Source organism: Crocodylus porosus, unplaced genomic scaffold, assembly GCF_001723895.1.
Source record: "Crocodylus porosus isolate Cpor-Errol unplaced genomic scaffold, CroPor_comp1, whole genome shotgun sequence".
NCBI lineage: Eukaryota > Metazoa > Chordata > Crocodylia > Crocodylidae > Crocodylus > Crocodylus porosus.
In genome coordinates this window covers 71,632,246-71,648,688 of record NW_017728950.1, presented here as the reverse complement: position 1 = coordinate 71,648,688, position 16,443 = coordinate 71,632,246, and the positions used below count along the sequence as shown (strand labels likewise).

Genomic DNA, 16,443 nt, shown 5'->3' with positions numbered 1-16,443 from the left:
CTGATGCACTCTTTTCTTCCCCCTACCCCCACAAGTCATAACCAAAACACTGCTGATAAGCTTGCTTTTCTGCTCTTTGATATAGACAAACTTAAGTATTTTGGCAAATGAAAAGTATTGGTGAAAACTAACTCAGTGCTTTGCTACCTGAGAGGAAATTGTAACACTTGCAAAACCATTGTCTGAGGTTTGTTTTTTTTCTGTTTGCCCATACTTATTTGATTGCAGCACATTTATAGTGGCGACAGTATATGAATAAAATCTTTCAAAACTGATTTCAGTGAGTTACAATGATTGAGTACATCTAGTTGGCAGCCTTGCTTAAGCCAAATAACAATTCTAAAGAGATGAAAGTCGGTGCGTCTCCTGATAAATAAATTCTAATTGTTTTCCAATCTTGCAATTGTATAAGGTAGACGTTTTTGATAATTGGCAATTTGACAGTGTCTAACTCTAACTGTAACCTGTTTTTCATTGTATACAAATCTACATGACACACTTGTATTGTTTCCTGTTGTATGTTGAATTACATAGGAAATACTTGTGAGAAATTCAGAAATTATTAAGTACCTCTGGATATCTCCTGTAATATCTTGGCATTTGTATTTATAGTTAATACATTTTAATTTCACTTCCTAAATAAAAAAATATTGGAAAAAAACACTGCACAACTGGATGTGATGGCTCCAGTTTGAGTGGATTTTTATTCTGACTATCTCAATCCACAGGTTTAAGTGTTTTTATTTTTGGAGTGTTTCACATTTCTCTGTTGTCAACAAGCTGTGCCCCACGCAGCAGCCCACCGCAATGAAAGGGGCTGGGTGTTTGGAAGTTGTACCTTTTAATATACCTGGGTTTTTTTAATCAGCATTATATTAAATGCTATCCAGTAAGTTCCTGTTCTAGTTTTCCCCCTGGAAAAAAAATGTGTATTAAAAGCCCTTGCCCACCCAGTTGGAGCAGAACTGTAGAAAAGCTCCAGCTATTTAGTTGGCCTAATAAAAGATAAGCACATCTGCCCAAAGAACCTGGTTTGTCTATATCCTTAGACCAACACAGCTACAACCAACAATCCCACAAAGTACAGACTTTCACTGTCTGAAAAAATAATGCATGTAAAAATGGCACAGGCTTGATTTTTCTTTTCTTTTTTCCTTTCTGGACTCTGAGGGTCAGTGCTCTGTAACACCACCAGTAAATGGCACTGTGTGGGTCAGAAGCAGGAGCATTGGAAATGTCACAATGTGCCCTTATAATCAAAGCCAAAGGTTGGGTCACTCAAGCCACTTTCCAGAGAAATACATTTCCTGTTTCCTAGTTAGGAGTATCCTTGAAGCTTCTGCCTTTTCCTGGGCCCTCGTTCACGTATGACTGAAAAGACTGCTTGTAAAGTGACAGTGTTCGAGTGCTTCCCATCCCCACATTTCAGCTGAAACGTTTCAGAAGACGTTTTCTCTGCACAGCACTGGCTCCAATCCCGGCCATTCCGTGGACAGCCGAACACGACCCCTGCCCCCTTGTATACTGATTCCCTTGGGCATCTTGCAGCAGCAGCTCCGGAAGTCCCGCTTTCCCACTCCGCGCTGCTGCACTGCAGTCTGCCGGCCCACCGGGGTACCCTGGGCCGCCCTGCTGGCGAAGTAAGCCTCCGCTGCGCCCCAGCCTGAAACGGCTTCGCCAGCAACTCCCCGGTCGCTCACTCCAAGGTCGTTTCCTAGCCGACTCTTCCTGCGGGGTCACGTGCCTCGTCGCGCTCGCCCTACCCAGAGGTATTGCGCTCGGCGCATGCGCCTTTGGGCTAGCCGGAGGGACGTCCTGGCGCGCGGTGACGCGCTTCTTCGCAAATGAGGCTCGCGGTGATTGGCTGCGGGGGGTGGCTTCCTGGCTCGGTGCTAGTGCTGCCCGGGGCTGGAGGGAGCCGCAGGTGAGGGGGTGGGGAGGTGGGGGGTCGGAGGCGTCAATGCCTGTCTCTGAGCGGCTGCAGTGAGGTTTTGCGGCTGCCACAGCCACCCTAGCCAGCCAAGTAGAGCAAGCAATGACATGTCTAGCTAAGCTAGGAACCAGAACAAATGAAGCAGGCAGCTTGCAGGGTCTGAAAGGAGATATTATAAAAAGGCCTCTGCTTTCCCCTACTGCAGCCATGCAAGCCACCCTGTGTCCAAAGGAGTCTGCCCGGCTCATTGCAGCCCACAGCGTGGATGTGCGTGTGGACGAGGTGGGCACAAGGAAGGTGGCTGAGTTCCTCTTCGACCGTGTTGTGGAGCCAGCCTTTGGGCTGGCTGCCTGGAAGGCGCTACACGAGCTGCATCCGCGGGCGGCAAGCGAGGAGGCGCTGGGCTGGGTGTTCCTCGTGGACACACTCAACTTTTCCTTCTGGGCCGAGTACCAGGGGCAGGGCTGCGCCATCAAGTACAAGGGCAAGATGTACACTGGCTACTGGTCCCTCTGTGCTGCTGTCAACAGAGCCCTCGACGATGGTGCGTGTCCTCTCCACCTCCTGGCCTCAGTTCTCCTGCATGCAAGGAGGTGGTCTCCAGGCCAGTGGTTGCCATGCTTAAGGCTGAGGGCCTTGCCACACATTTCTGGCTGGAAACCTGCTCTAGCCTAGCTGTCTGTCCCATGTTGTCAACCCCCAGATTTCCCACATGTTGGCGCTCTTCAGAGCTCTTCACCACTGTTGGGGTGTGAGGAATCACTTGGCACGTGTGGCTGGCTTAAATTGATTGTGTGACTTGCCACTTTGTTTTGTACTGATTACTTTGTACATGTGGCTGCTCTAAATGTATTGTGCAACTCACCAGTGAATTGTGTGAGGATTGTACTTGGCGCTTGTGGCTGACTTAAATTTACACAGTTCCCAAGTTCACTGTGTGACAATTACTTTGCTCTAAATTTATTGCGTGATTCACCAGCAACTTGCATGAGAATTTAGTTCTCACATGTGGCTGTCTTAAATTTATTGCATGCTTTATCAGTTCATTGCATGGTAATTACTTTGCACATGTGGCCGCTCTGAACTTACTGCATGAATTGGTGAATTGAGTCAGAATTGCTTTGTATGTGTGGCTGTCCTAAATTTCTTGCATGATTCACCAGTTCATTGTGTGGTGATTACTTTGTACCTGTGGCTGGTTTAAATTAATTGCACCATTCACCACTTAATTGTGAGAGGATTACTTTGCACATGCAGCCTGGCTGAATATGTTGTGCTATTCGCTGCTTCATTGTGTGAAGAATTATTTTGCATACGACTGGCGTAAATGAATTGCACGGTTCACCACTTCTATTGTGTGGTGTGACAATTAAATTTTATTGCAAGGTTCACCAGTTAATTGTGTGAGAATTACTTTGCATTTGTGGCTGACCTAAATTTCTTACATGATTTATTAATTTGTTGTGTGATGATTATTTTGCAGGTGTGGCCAGTTTAAATAGATTGCACAGTTCTCTAGTAAATTGAGTAATAAATATAACATGCAGCAGGGGCCTACCATAATTTTTTTTTTTTTTTTTTGCTTGTGTGTTTGTAACTCAAAATCAACTTCAAATTGAGTCCTTAGTTGTGCAGACTGCCCCATGTGAGTTACTTCACTATCAAGTGATCTAATGTTACACCCAGGATGTTTCTGGGGGCTTTCATTTGATCTGGAGAAGTACAAGAGAGGCCAAAGCAAGTTCCTCTGGACCATGCACCAGTTTATTGGGATATTAGCAATCGGACAACATTACCAAGAGCAGCAGAGACTATGCAGACGTACTCACAACTGAGTGGTGAGGTCTCAGGGCCCTCCAAATCCATCCTCATGGTTTGAGGCAAGTTCCAGACTTCCACACTTAAAACTTTGTGTGGGCAAGTTTTTATAGATCAGGTTCAAATGTCTACTCCTGCCCATTTCTCTGAGATGAAGAGCTCTTGATTGAGTAGGGAGCAGGGAAACTGAGTCATGGCCTGTGACCATTGTTTTTTCCTGGGGCCACCATATTAGTACTGGGTGCGATGACTGGCCTGTGCTTCTCAACTGCTTGAAACTCTCTCACAATCTGCTTCTTGCATGCTAATCATTGTAATTCAGACTGAACTGCTTCTGGGAGCTGAAGTGTAGTGACACATCCAGCACAGCAAAAAGGGGTGAGGGTGTTCAGGACTCGCTATAACTAATGGGCCTCTGATAATACTCATTTTTACAGGAAATAAACAGTTGGAAAGGTGAAGCTATTTCTATCTCCCTGCCTCTCCCTTCCCTGCCCCCCATTAACTAACCTTTCCCACGTACTTTAAAAAAAAATTATTACTGTGAGAACAATGTTGTAAGTCATGATGGTCCAGGAAATTTGTGACATGCAAGGATTTTTGTAGGAGATACCTTTTATTAGACCAAGTGTGTAGTTGGGATAAACTTAGAGAAGCTTTTGAATGCAATTCAGTCATCATCTGCAAATATCCTTGCTTCTCACATTCAGCTCATTTATTTCTGTGGTTAACAAGTAAGCCTTATTCAGTGACAGTCTTAAGAAATTCTCCCACATTACTGAAGGTCTAGAAATCATAGGAAAGCACTTTTGCTTGGTTTGTGCTAGTGATTACACACTAGCACAGTTGTGGTTGCTAATCATTTTCACCAGCACAAGACTAATGGTGAGTGTATTGGTAAAACTTCTAACCATCTAGCCCTTAAGTGTTAAAGTATGGGCTTCAAATGATTTGTCTGGCCTAATATTTAAAGAAAACCTCAAAGACCCCGGGGTGTGGGGTGGGGAATTAAAGGGAAGAAAGATACAGCCATATCTTGGGAACTGTAAGCTAAAAGAGTAAGTGCTATTTACTTATGTAAGGACTTACATTTATGTCTCCATTTAAAACTTAACTCTTATCTGAATATTTGATTTATCTTACGAATCCATGAACTGTTTTTTTAGTCTACAGTTTAATATAAACTTCTGTATTTAGTGCATTATTGTATTGGAGCTTGACAGAGACTTTGAAGTTCTAAATGGCTTTTTTCTCCCTCTTTTACTTGAAGGAATACCTATTACCAGTGCCTCCTATTATGCCACCATGACACTTGAGCAGGTTAAGCATGTATTTCGCTCTGACACAGAAGTCCCTATGCCTTTGATTGAAGAGAGACATCGTGTGCTAAATGAAAGTGGGACAGTTCTGCTTGAGAAGTTTGGAGGTTCTTACCTTACCTGTGTTAAAATGAGTCAGAAAAGTGCTCAAAAACTACTATGTTTAATAGTAGAAAATTTTCCTTCTTATAGAGATGAGGCTATATTTCAGGTAAGTTGCTTCTGTTACAGAATTTTTCATTTTAAAAGTGCTTGCTCTTTAATTTTTTGGCTATCCCAAGAAGTACTGTTTAGATTCAATTGTCTATAGAAACTTCTCCTTTATGTAGATGATCTGGCCAATTTTTTTTATTCAAATTAAGGACTTTTAGAAAAACAAGAAATAAAATCTATGTAATCTACATTCCACGAAAATGTAACTTTAGGATTTCAATTCTAACAAGTTTGTTGCTCAACATATACTCAGTCGTCTTTGGGGTTTGCAATCCAGATACTACTGTGTTGTAAAATTGCAAATGTACCTGAAAGTATAAAGCAGACTGAAAGCCACAGTGAAATAAACTGTTTGTTTTTATTGGCATTTCTGTTAGATTAGTAAAAGGCCAAAATTGTACCTAACGAAAAGCAAATCAGACCTTAAATTCTACCGTATAAATAGTAATGTTAATAGGAACCTTTTTAAAAACTATAATATCTTTCTAATTTTATGATGGAGTGAAACTGAGTAAGCTTTGTCTACAAAGCTAATCCTAGAGAACCAATCACTCTCTTTATGTAACTCTTTCTTATCCTTGAAGCCCAATACAAGCTGACTTTATTTCATGCCTGGATAAGTAAATCATATCCACAAAAAAACCCCATGCTTTCCCATTATTTTGTTTCCCCTGGTTTTTTTCCTTCTTCACTCTTCTTGCTGTTGTTTATTAGCTGTATTGCAGTCATGGCCATAGTTCCCAATTGGATCAGAACTCTGTTATCCTAAACTCCATACAAGCACATAAGAAAAAAAAACACATTTCTTCTTCAGCTGCTTGCAATCTGCCCCTTGACTCCTGTTGATTTCAGTGGTTATTACATTAATGAATGCAAACAGAATTAATTCAGAATGTTATGCTTCTGCACAATAGATCTATCTTTTATGGGACAGCAGCAGATTAAGACATAGTCCCTGAAAGGAAAGAGCTACTGTGAAGGAAATTAGGTCTGGCCAATTTTCTTCTTCTCTTGCTTATATCTTCGGTCTACTCTAGACTTTGTCTGTACTAGCATGTTCTATATTGGGCATCAGCAGCTGTATTTTAGTCATTTACAGGAGTGCTCAGCAGTCGCATTATAATTTCCAAAAGGTTTGCACTAACATTAGGGATGATAAGTACAACCCATGGTCGTAGTGTTTTTTTTTCAAGATATTTTTCTTGGAAACCATGAAGTGAAAGTGACAGCATGTGTCCTATAAAGGAACCAAAGAGAAACTGGGCCAGCAAAATGCTGAATGGTATTTATAACTAACTATTGATTTTTTCCAGCTTGTTTTCAGTAGGTGACATTATTTAATTCCCTTGTGATTTCCTACAAAGAAGTAAGGTTTCATATCTGTAGGAAACTTCATTCAGAAGTCCACTGGCACTAGTCTCTGAACTTCTGAGTTTGTTCAAAGCATATTATTTTTTCTTAAAGTAAATATATTTTATGATCAAAAGATTAAATTCCTTCTAGTAAAGTGATTAATAGAATGCGTTTGTCACCTTCACAGGATGGTACTGAGTGCTTTATAACGCAAGACTCATTAAAAGCAGCAGTAAACTCCAGATTGGAAATGTAACCCACACAGTGATCCCAGACTATAAACATTTGCACAGTCAAAGAGCCTGTTGCAGTAATGCAGAGCCTATCTCTGATTTCCCTAGGCAAGCTGCATGTTATGAAGGTGAATGAAGTGCTATGGATCAAATTTACACCTCTGTTGAAACAAAATCAATGCTTGCACATGAGGCCACAGTAACAGTGTTAAAATTATCAATGCTGTTTCCATGGCAGCACACCAAGCTACCATAAGTTAGGTCTCCAATTTCAGTACAGGGTCAGGAGAGAGTAGAAAATGAGACGGGGAGTGGGAAATCTGAAAACAAATGACATTTCCCCAATAACTCCCAATAACAAAAGCATACAAAATGATAAAATAAACATTTATATTAGTGTCACACAGACCATTGAAAAAATTAATCCAAATAGACTTACCTGTTCTGAATCTCTTAGCGAACTTTCTGAAACTAAGACAAGCCACCAGTTTTATAGGCATTTGCTTTATAAAATGTATTGCTTGAAAAACAATTTGTTCCTCAAGTAACTGAAATCATGGTACCCTATCTTCCTTATGCTCTTAAAAGGGAATTGCAAGGCAAAAAGGAGTGTCTTTTTATTTTTGTCTATTGTTCCCTTTTACAGTATTATCAATGGTATTTTTGTCTGTTGTAGGCCTCAGCTAAGCAAAAGGTGCAACTTTCTCAATGTTACAGGCGAAGTCTTGAACTTGTTCTACCAATGGTCTAATTAGATTGTCTTTTTCATACAAAATTGGTGTTTATTTCTATAATGTTGTTATTTTACTGTATACCAAGTTGCTTTTTCCTTCAGCTGTTTAACTAGTCCTTAACTGAGCAACCATTATGATGACATGCATTTCCTTTAACAAATGGAAATCTCTGCAGTTGTCAGGTCCTAAATATTTGTTTTCTTCTTGTCTAGGGTAAAAAGGTGTCCTTCTATAAACGGGCACAGATACTTGTGGCTGATACGTGGAGTGTATTGGAGGGCAAGGAAGATGGCTGTTTCAGTGACATTTCTAGTTTAACCATATTTGCTGACTATAGGATTCCTCAAGTCCTTGTTCACCTTGGAGCAATGAGATATTCTGATGAATTAATGAGGAAACTCCATGAAGGTTTGCAAAACTCTTATTACATCAAATATTTTTATTGTGTCTCGGTGTTCCCAAAGACTAATTTTATAGTGTAGAGATGATTCATCTTTATGTAGGTGGCATGAGGAATTTCTTTCCCCTCTCTCCCATAGAATGCAGACTTCGTGTATTTATACACGAATGAGGAGAGGAATAGAAACCACATGCTTGAGGGATGATGCACATGAAAAAGACCCGTTTGTCATTTTCATGAGGATTAAGCTGTTCTTGACGAAATGCTAATAAAGTACTGTATAAATCAGTTGAATACTCAACCTCTTTAGGGCTGGTGGTATCACCCACAGTTCCATTCTTTGCAAAATGATGGCTGCCTAATCAAGTTTCACAAACTTTCTTCATGAATTCAGATAAAATGCAAGAAGGGTGGAGAAAACTGCTGAGCTGCAGTGAATTGTAAGCAGTTCTTATGGTGTATTGAGGGGAAAAAAGAATAATAGTTTAGAAATATAAAGCCCTCTTGTTAGTTTTGATGTAAATATGCACATGGCAACAAGTGAAGCTCTGAAAGTTGTGGAAGCAATTTCTCTAGAGTTACTGTACAGATCTTCCTATCTTATCCATGGACTAAAAGAATGTCCTTTGTAGCAGTTCTTTGTGCATGTTCACAGATTAGGATAGTTGCATCTAGCCTAATATGGAATGTGAGTTTTTTTCATTATATGACTACACACTTAACGATAATAAATAGAGCTGCCCTCCTGTGGTAAAATGATTGTTTGATATTCTTTAGTTTATCAAGGGTTTTTTGTGGGTTTATTATGTTAACTGTAAACAACTAAAAGTAGAAATGAAATTCACCTCAACTATTTGTTTATATAATAAGTATGTTATATACAAGTAGCTTTCTTTGGCTTTCCTTTTTCTGTGCTGAATTTTGGCAATTTGATTGTCAGCTCATCTCTGCAATAATCTTCACGTACAAGTAAAGGCATGGTTACATGTAACACTCCAAGTGGTTTAAATGCAGTTTTAACCTGAAAGTGACAGATGCACAAATCTATTAAACTGCTTTAAAGCTTCCTGGAACAATTCAAAAGTGCACTTGGAAAATCAAGGATTTTTTGGTGTATTTGGGTATTTTTTTGGGGGGTGGGAGGCTTTAGACTTCTTTGGGTTTTGAGGATTTTGGGGGGATATTTTGGGGTTTTTTCATGTGGGGTTTTTTGGGGGGTGTTTTTTGCTTGGGGCTTTTGATAGGTTTTTTTATAATTTTTTTTTTTTTGTTTGGGGTATATGGGATTTTGTTTTGGGGTGTTGTCACTTTGAGGTGGTTTTTGTTTGTTTTGGGGTGTTGTGTTTAACCAGTTCATAGTATAGCATTTCAGTGTTACCTGGGAGATGACCAAGCACATCATGACACAGATCTGTGTTCCAAGCCGCCCATACTTCATTGCTCCTCACTCCCCCAGTACCCATGCTGCAATTGGTTGCTCTGGTACACAGCCTCCTCTACTGTTCTCCCTCCTGCCTTTTTCTCCCCTTTCATTGGCACTTCATCAGTGAGCTTGCCTGAGCTGTTTATTCAGCAAAAGCTCTTTCTAACAACCAGGTATATTGTTACCCCTTACTCAACAGAGGCCCTCATCATCATATGCCTGCCTCCTTCCCCCCCCCCTTCCCCCAAGACCTTGAGAACCCAAATGTGTGGGTCCAAGCATTTACTGTCTGCCATTCTCCCCTTGGCCACCCCAAGTCAGGTAAGCATATTGGAAGCTTTTCAAGTTTATTGAACTCATACTTTGGAGAGAGGGTAAAGCAGAGAAGTAAAAGATGTTACCCACTATTTCTGACCCCCCCACAGCATGGGTGCAAACACTTCCCCCAGTTACCTGCAGTGAGGCATGCTGGAATGGATACTTACTCCCAACCCCTGACGTTGGAGCAACAGCACTTGAATGCCTAAAATTGTTGTACCTCTCACCTGTAACAGTTGTAAACTGGTTCCCAATCAGTGACATTTAGGAATGGTTTGATTCTTACATGTGTTCCACACCCTAAGATGAATGCATTCTAGGGCACATCATGTATTATAAATACTAGTTCATTTATTGCTATGTTCTCCTTAATCACTAATTTTAAAAGCAAACAGCTCCCAGTCTTCTAACCTTTTTGGGGGGGGTTTTTGTTTTTTGGGAGTGGGGGAGGGTACAGTTCTTGTGCTTATATTTCGTCTCTGTGAGCAAGTCTTCCAGGCAAATAAGTTCTCAACCTGACAATCTGGATATCATATATTGTACTTCATGAAGGAATCAAAGTACTGGGACTAATCATTCCCAGTTTTGGGCACAGAATGCAATCTTGATTCTCAAGATGAGCTTGTTTAATAGGAACGTCTTAGATTAAAAGAACTTTATGTCAGTCAATGTGGCTGCTTACAGACCTGAAAAAGCAAACAGTGCTTTACTTTCAGCATGGTGCACCCCTGCATTGAACATAGCACATGCCCAGAAGAGGCATTGTGTTGGTTTGACCCAGCTCACCCAATGTCTGTATAGGTTGGACACTTCAGTGGGACTTTTGATGCTTTATCAAACAGCTGATTGAATCTAGATAAAAGCACCAAAAAGTCCCTCTGAAGCACCCAATCTATACAGATGCTTTGGAGCCAGGTCAAACTAACCTGCTCCTTTTCTTGTAAAGCACTGGGGTTTGTTTGGGTGTTTTGTTTGGTTTTTGGTGGGAGGGGAGGGTTTCACATCTGTCAGTGCCCTGTATTTCTTTATAAGGACTGGATTCATACTCATAAAACTATATATTCTGGACTTCGTTTGGATACACAGTGATTTGCATTTTTTTTCTTATGGATGAATTGCAAAGCACCTCTACCTGCCCTCCCCCTCCTCTGCTCCAAAAAAATAAATAGGCTGGATTCTTGATTGGATGCAAAACTGACAATTCAGCAACACATAAATATACATAGAAAACACATGGGCTTGATATTTTTGGCTTATAGTATGATGCATTAAATCTGCACTCTGTGTTAGACTAAGCATACCTATGTTACAGAGAGAGTTTAGTACAGGGGTCATTAACATTTTTCAGCAGAGTCCCAAAAACCTCAACTTGTAAGAAGGTGATGGGCCAAGAGCAGATGGCAGGGGAGCCACAAGGGGCCCAATCCTTGTTGTGGCATTGCAGCCCCATCCCCTTCCCCACCATGTGCCTCAAGGCACAAGTGCCAAGTAAAATGTCTTTGTGTGCCGTGCCCTAGTACCTGTGCCAGAGGTTGCTTACCCCTGGTTTAGTACATTCTCAGAGTTCTGTCTTTTATTCCACTAAACACTAATTTGAGTGCTATATACTGTATCCCGCAGGAGTCCTGTTCCAGTCTGGAGATAAGCAAGAGGTAGAGATTCGAGGCTGTTCTGTTTGGTGTTGTGAATTAATTTGTGATCGCTTACTGGAACTTTATAACAAGAAAGGACAGAACATGAATGAAAAGATCAATGCAGTTCTTCTAGATTATTATCTTTGGGACTATGCCAGGAATCACAGGGAAGATATGAAATATATTCCATTTCATCGAGTACGTTGCATATATTACTAACTACATCAATTTCTTAAATATCTCATAAATACATTATTACAATTTGTATCTGCTCAGCAGGTTTTTTTATATACTGGTTTGAAACAATGCAGTAACAAGTTTAAATTCCTATTTTCTGCTGTCTTAACTTTTTTCTCCATGTTTCCTGAACCTGAGTATTCTCTTTTGCTACCCCTGATTAGAATTAACCTTTAAAATTTGTAATGAGTTGTAGGATACACATTTTCTGCTAACTTAGTTCTATATACACTGTTTAAATACTGTGGACAGTTTTGCTTTTCTTAATTGTATTATTGCTACAGTTATACCTTTATAAAATTTGCATTCAGCTAAGGGCTGGGGTTTTTTGTGTTTTTGGTTTTATTTTTAGTTAGAAAATACTTGAAATAAAGTTAAGACATCAGGACTTCAAATTGCCAAGCTATTAAAATGGAACTACTGTATTTACTTGAATCCAAGATGAAGTTTTTCTCCCCAGTCAATATGGGAAGAAAAAAGTCTTGTCTTAGTTTCAAGAATGGGCCTGGGGCAGTCAGCTGCCCGACTCTGGATTTGGCTCCAGGCCCAAGGCAAACTGGGCCAGGCTGGCTCGTATGGCAGTGAAGGAGGCTCACAGCAAGGGGCATACAGAGGTAATCACATGGTGAGGAGGGCATGTGAGGGAGAACCACGGTGTGCAGCTGGGGGTGAGGGACAGGACAGGCACCAGGGGGCAGGCACAAGTAAAGGGTGGGGGGCAGGCAGAAAGGGCAAGAGGTGGCAAAGGGCATGGATCTGGCCTCTTGCCCCCACTGCTGCTTTCCTTGCCACAACAGTAGGGAGGAAGAATTTAAGACAACCCTTCAACAATTACATTCTAGAAATGAAAAATGCATATGTTATCATTTTCCATGTTTAGAATCCAATTATTGGGGAGTCATCTTAAGTTCAAAGTGGTCTTGGATTTGGGTAAATATGGTGCTTGGTTAATCAAGCATTCAGTTTATTTGTCTCATTTACATTATATATTGCAAACTGCCTTGCTGAACTTTTGATTAAAGGCTTACAGAGCATAAAATACTTTGTAATTCATAACTTAGTCCTTCAAAATGTTATGATTTTTTTCATGCACCACTTTTTTAAGTCAATCACTCATGCCAAGAGGATGATTTAATTGCATACTTGTACCGAATTCCCCGTACATTTATTATATAAGCTGAATAAAGTTGACATCATAGTGGATTGGAGGAGTGAATGCAGATGCACTCATGTTGATATAGGAGGTATTTTATATATTTGTTTAAATACATGTTCAGGTATTTATAACTTCTCAGAGGAAAACTTACCTTTTTGGATTGAATTTTTTTGCGCTTGTTTTTTCTCTAAGAAACCTTTATTTTAATTCAGCTTTTTATTCATATAAATAACAAATATTCAGATATGTATAAAACCTAGACACATTTTGGATTGTCTTGAGGGTATTAAAATAAGGTGTCCACAGTGTTCTTTCCCCTTTTTAAATGCTTTCTTGGTGTTTGAGTAACTGAGCAGTGTGGTGATGTTCCTGTGGACCCTGACCCCTCAAGTTATTCCTGAGTATGATACCCATTACTCCTTGAAAAGAATGAAGACCTGTGTTAAGTCTTATTGTGTCTTTCTCTCTGTTTTTATTTATATAAAAACGGGGAATTTTGTCACTACCAACAGGCAACAAGCTAAATGCAAAAATACAGAACTCTTGTCAGTTTTTCAAAATTAGGTTTAACATGTGGCAAACGTAGGTTACTTGAGAGGATGTGTGTCCTGTATGTCTCTCATTGTGTAGTTGATAGCTTCCTTTCTGGATGCCTATGAGTGTAGATAGGTATAACCCATACTTGGATTTATTTATTTATTTAATGCAAATCCCCTTGTATCTTCCCCCCATGATTTTGTTAAAACAACACAAGATCCCATGTCTTGATGTCTGAGACAATAATAAACTTTAGATAAATCTAGTATGAGAGAGGTAAGTTACCTCTCAGAGGAAATCATAATTTTGCTGTGTATGAGCCATACCTGCATGTGACATTTACAACTGACCTCCACTTCTGCTAATATTCCTCTCCTTTTAAAATATTTTTCCTTTGAGCAGAGATGGATGTTATCTCTATAAAAATGTGCTTTCTGACTTTCTCTGCCCCAGAAGCCTGAAATACCTTTCTCGTTCTGATCTGTTCAGCCTTCACACTTTTTCTATCCAGGTGCCTCTGAAGCCTTTTTTTGCAAGGCTCACAAGCATTGAGTTAATAACTGTAGGTATTTTATTTTGTATTAAAAAAATCAAACAAACATGAATAAACCCAAATCCAGATCCTGACTGGTCACATACTGCTTTGTACCAGCCTTTTCTGGGTACTCACAGGGGTATGATATCTGTTTCACACTTTATGGATAACTACAACAGTATCCCACCTTTTGTCCCTGTGGGCCAAATGAACAGGCTCAGTCAGGTTCATGGGTTAAAATAGACCCTGAACTGCCTCTGCCCAGCCCCACACACCTGGATTGGGCCCCAAGTGGCCTTGGCTTGCCCCTGGGATCAGAATTAGGCCCCATGCTCTGGGATTGGACCCTGTATCATCCTGTGCACCTGAGGGAGCATGCAGGGCCATGCTATCTGGTATATGAGGCTTCTGACTGCTCCAGAAATTTGGTAGTAGAGGAGTGGTGGCACTACTCCCCTGTCACATTTTCATACAAGAGGGGAGCTCTGCAGGCAAGGTGGCTTGACATCAGGGGCCAGATCTGGTTGAGCACCTGAACTGTAACTATTATTACATGCACTATAGGATAAGGGTTTCAACTGTTTTAGACTTGAGGTGCTCCTGAATACACTTGCCCCCAGACAGACTTGAAGCAAGGACAGATCTGGGAGAGGGGAGATTTGGGATGCAGTTGAACTCCCCCTCCCCCTCCCCCTCCGCTTTGATTCTTGTTCCACCAAAACTAAAACCAAGTGCCTGCTAAGAGGGGCAGCAGTATTTCTATTCAGGCCCTGAATAGAAATAGAGGCAGTGCTGAGAGAGTCTATTGACTTCATGGCTCATTTTCATCTCCCTCATTCCTACTAGTTTCTTTTCAGTCCACATTTGTTAATACCCCTCTATCCTTTTTTAAGGTCTTGATATTTTACTTTTTTAACTGTCCTTTCTTGTGCGGTATGGCTGTCTGTTAGCCGTTTCTGGAAAAGTCTCTTCTATTTCATAACTGTGCAGAATGGTTTTAGTTCTGGTTGAAAACCTTAACTTGGCAAAATAGTGCTAACTTAGGTATAGAGATGAATGATAGTGAAGAATTGGAGGCACTGTGCAGACACTCAAGAAGCCTTGATTTTGTCTTATAGACCTGAATATGAGACATGTTTAACTAGAGCAACAATGGGACTTACAATCCAGTATCTTCTTACTGTGTTTTTGCGTCAGTTTGGGGGGGAGGGTGAATTTTACAGACCCTGTACCTAATCAGTACACATTCTTCTAGTTCCACATGTATTGGCTTTGATCTGGAATTGGGTAATAGAGTGCTGGGCCCTTGGCGTATTCCTCAAGCTTCTAGTTTCCCTTTCACTGAAGAAGAAGGTGTGATGCTATAGGCTAGGAGTTTTTACCCTTTTCTAATAAGTGTACTCCTGCCAGCTCCCTTTTTAATAAGTGTACTAAAAAGGGGGAGGCAAGTGGCCAGACATGGAGCAGGGGGGGAAGGGGGTGGCAAGTGGCAGCAACGTGGCATCTGTACAGCCCTGTTCTCACCCGCCCTGGCCCTGCTCCTGTGAGGCAGTGGCATGGGCTGGTGGCACTCCGTCCCCACCCACCCTGACATACCCTCTGGGACCTTTCAGAGTACCCCCAGGAGTACCTGTATCCCTGGCTGACAACCCCTGCTCTAGGCAAGGATGCACTGCACCACATGCATTCCCTTTGTCACAGTCCTAGGACTGCCCCTGACTGGAAGATGCATGGCACCCCTTGGAATAGGACTTGCTCATGGCTTTTGAGGCTTCCAGGAAAAAAAATACCATTATAAAAAATGTCTAGATGTTCTCAGGTGTTGAGTGTAGTCATTTTGCTCTAAGGACACAGGCAGACAAGGTTCTTTGGGTGAATGCAGTATCTTTTATTAGACCAACTAAATCAGGTGCTACCTTTTATTAGACAAGTTGGCTTTAGTTGGTCTAATAAAAGATATAGTAGTTAGTTGGTGATAAGGGCATAGTGCCAGGGGGCCTCTCCCCTGCTGCCAAATTTCTGGAGCTGGCAGGAGCTTCATGCACCAGATAGCATGGCCCTGCAGGCTACCTCAGGTGCACAGGATGTGGCGGGGCTCAGTTCTGGCCAGACGAAACTAAGTGAGGCCTGATCCAGGCGGGCGGGCTGAGCAGGGGCAGTGCAATGCCTATTCTAGCCCATGGATCTGCCCCACTCCGTGCATTTGGCTCAGAGGGACAAAAGGTTGAGCACCACTGTTATAGTTAGTTATTCATAACATATGTCATGTGACACTAAGATGTGGGAGGATGTGGGCATGTTAGAAGGAAGGAATAGGCTACAATCGGACCTAGACAGGTTACAAGCATGGGCGGATGAGAATAGGATGGGATTCAACACTGACAAGTGCAAGGTGATGCACCTGGGGAAGAAGAACCAGCACCAGACCTAAAGGCTGGGGAACTCCCTTCTTGTCAGTGCAGAGGCAGAAAAGGATCTTGGTGTCATCATTGATGCCAAGATGAACATGGGCTGGCAGTGTGGGGATGCAGTCAGGAAGGCCAACCGTACCTTGTCATACATCCACAGATGCATCTCAAGCAGGTCCAAGGAGGTGATCC

At 41.4% G+C, this 16,443-nt stretch overlaps 1 protein-coding gene across 4 annotated transcripts; it reads left to right on the top strand.

Moving 5' to 3' along the window:
- Nucleotides 1–1,562: 1,562 nt before the first annotated feature.
- CUNH9orf64 (chromosome unknown C9orf64 homolog) lies at nucleotides 1,563–11,933 on the top strand. Of its 4 annotated transcripts, none has more exons than XM_019555380.1 (5): nucleotides 1,563–1,706; nucleotides 2,139–2,477; nucleotides 5,022–5,281; nucleotides 7,816–8,011; nucleotides 11,365–11,933. In XM_019555380.1, exons 2-5 carry the CDS (start codon nucleotides 2,141–2,143, stop codon nucleotides 11,595–11,597), a joined length of 1,026 nt encoding a protein of 341 aa, XP_019410925.1. In that variant the 5' UTR covers nucleotides 1,563–1,706; nucleotides 2,139–2,140; the 3' UTR covers nucleotides 11,598–11,933. The 4 variants fall into 4 exon arrangements, with proteins under 4 accessions (XP_019410925.1, XP_019410923.1, XP_019410922.1 ...); XM_019555378.1 differs by having other exon boundaries at nucleotides 1,603–1,691; XM_019555377.1 differs by lacking the exon at nucleotides 1,563–1,706 and having other exon boundaries at nucleotides 1,932–2,477.
- The last annotated feature ends 4,510 nt before the right edge of the window (nucleotides 11,934–16,443 follow it).

What these genes read in the sequence shown, in the direction of transcription:
- CUNH9orf64 (XM_019555377.1), top strand. Translation starts at nt 2,036, where the DNA reads ATGACATGTCTAGCTAAGCTAGGAACCAGAACAAATGAAGCAGGCAGC. An exon ending in CAACAGAGCCCTCGACGATG is followed by an intron (nt 2,478 to 5,021) that starts GTGCGTGTCCTC and finishes TTTTACTTGAAG; the next exon opens with GAATACCTATTACCAGTGCC. An exon ending in AATGAGGAAACTCCATGAAG is followed by an intron (nt 8,012 to 11,364) that starts GTTTGCAAAACT and finishes TGTATCCCGCAG; the next exon opens with GAGTCCTGTTCCAGTCTGGA.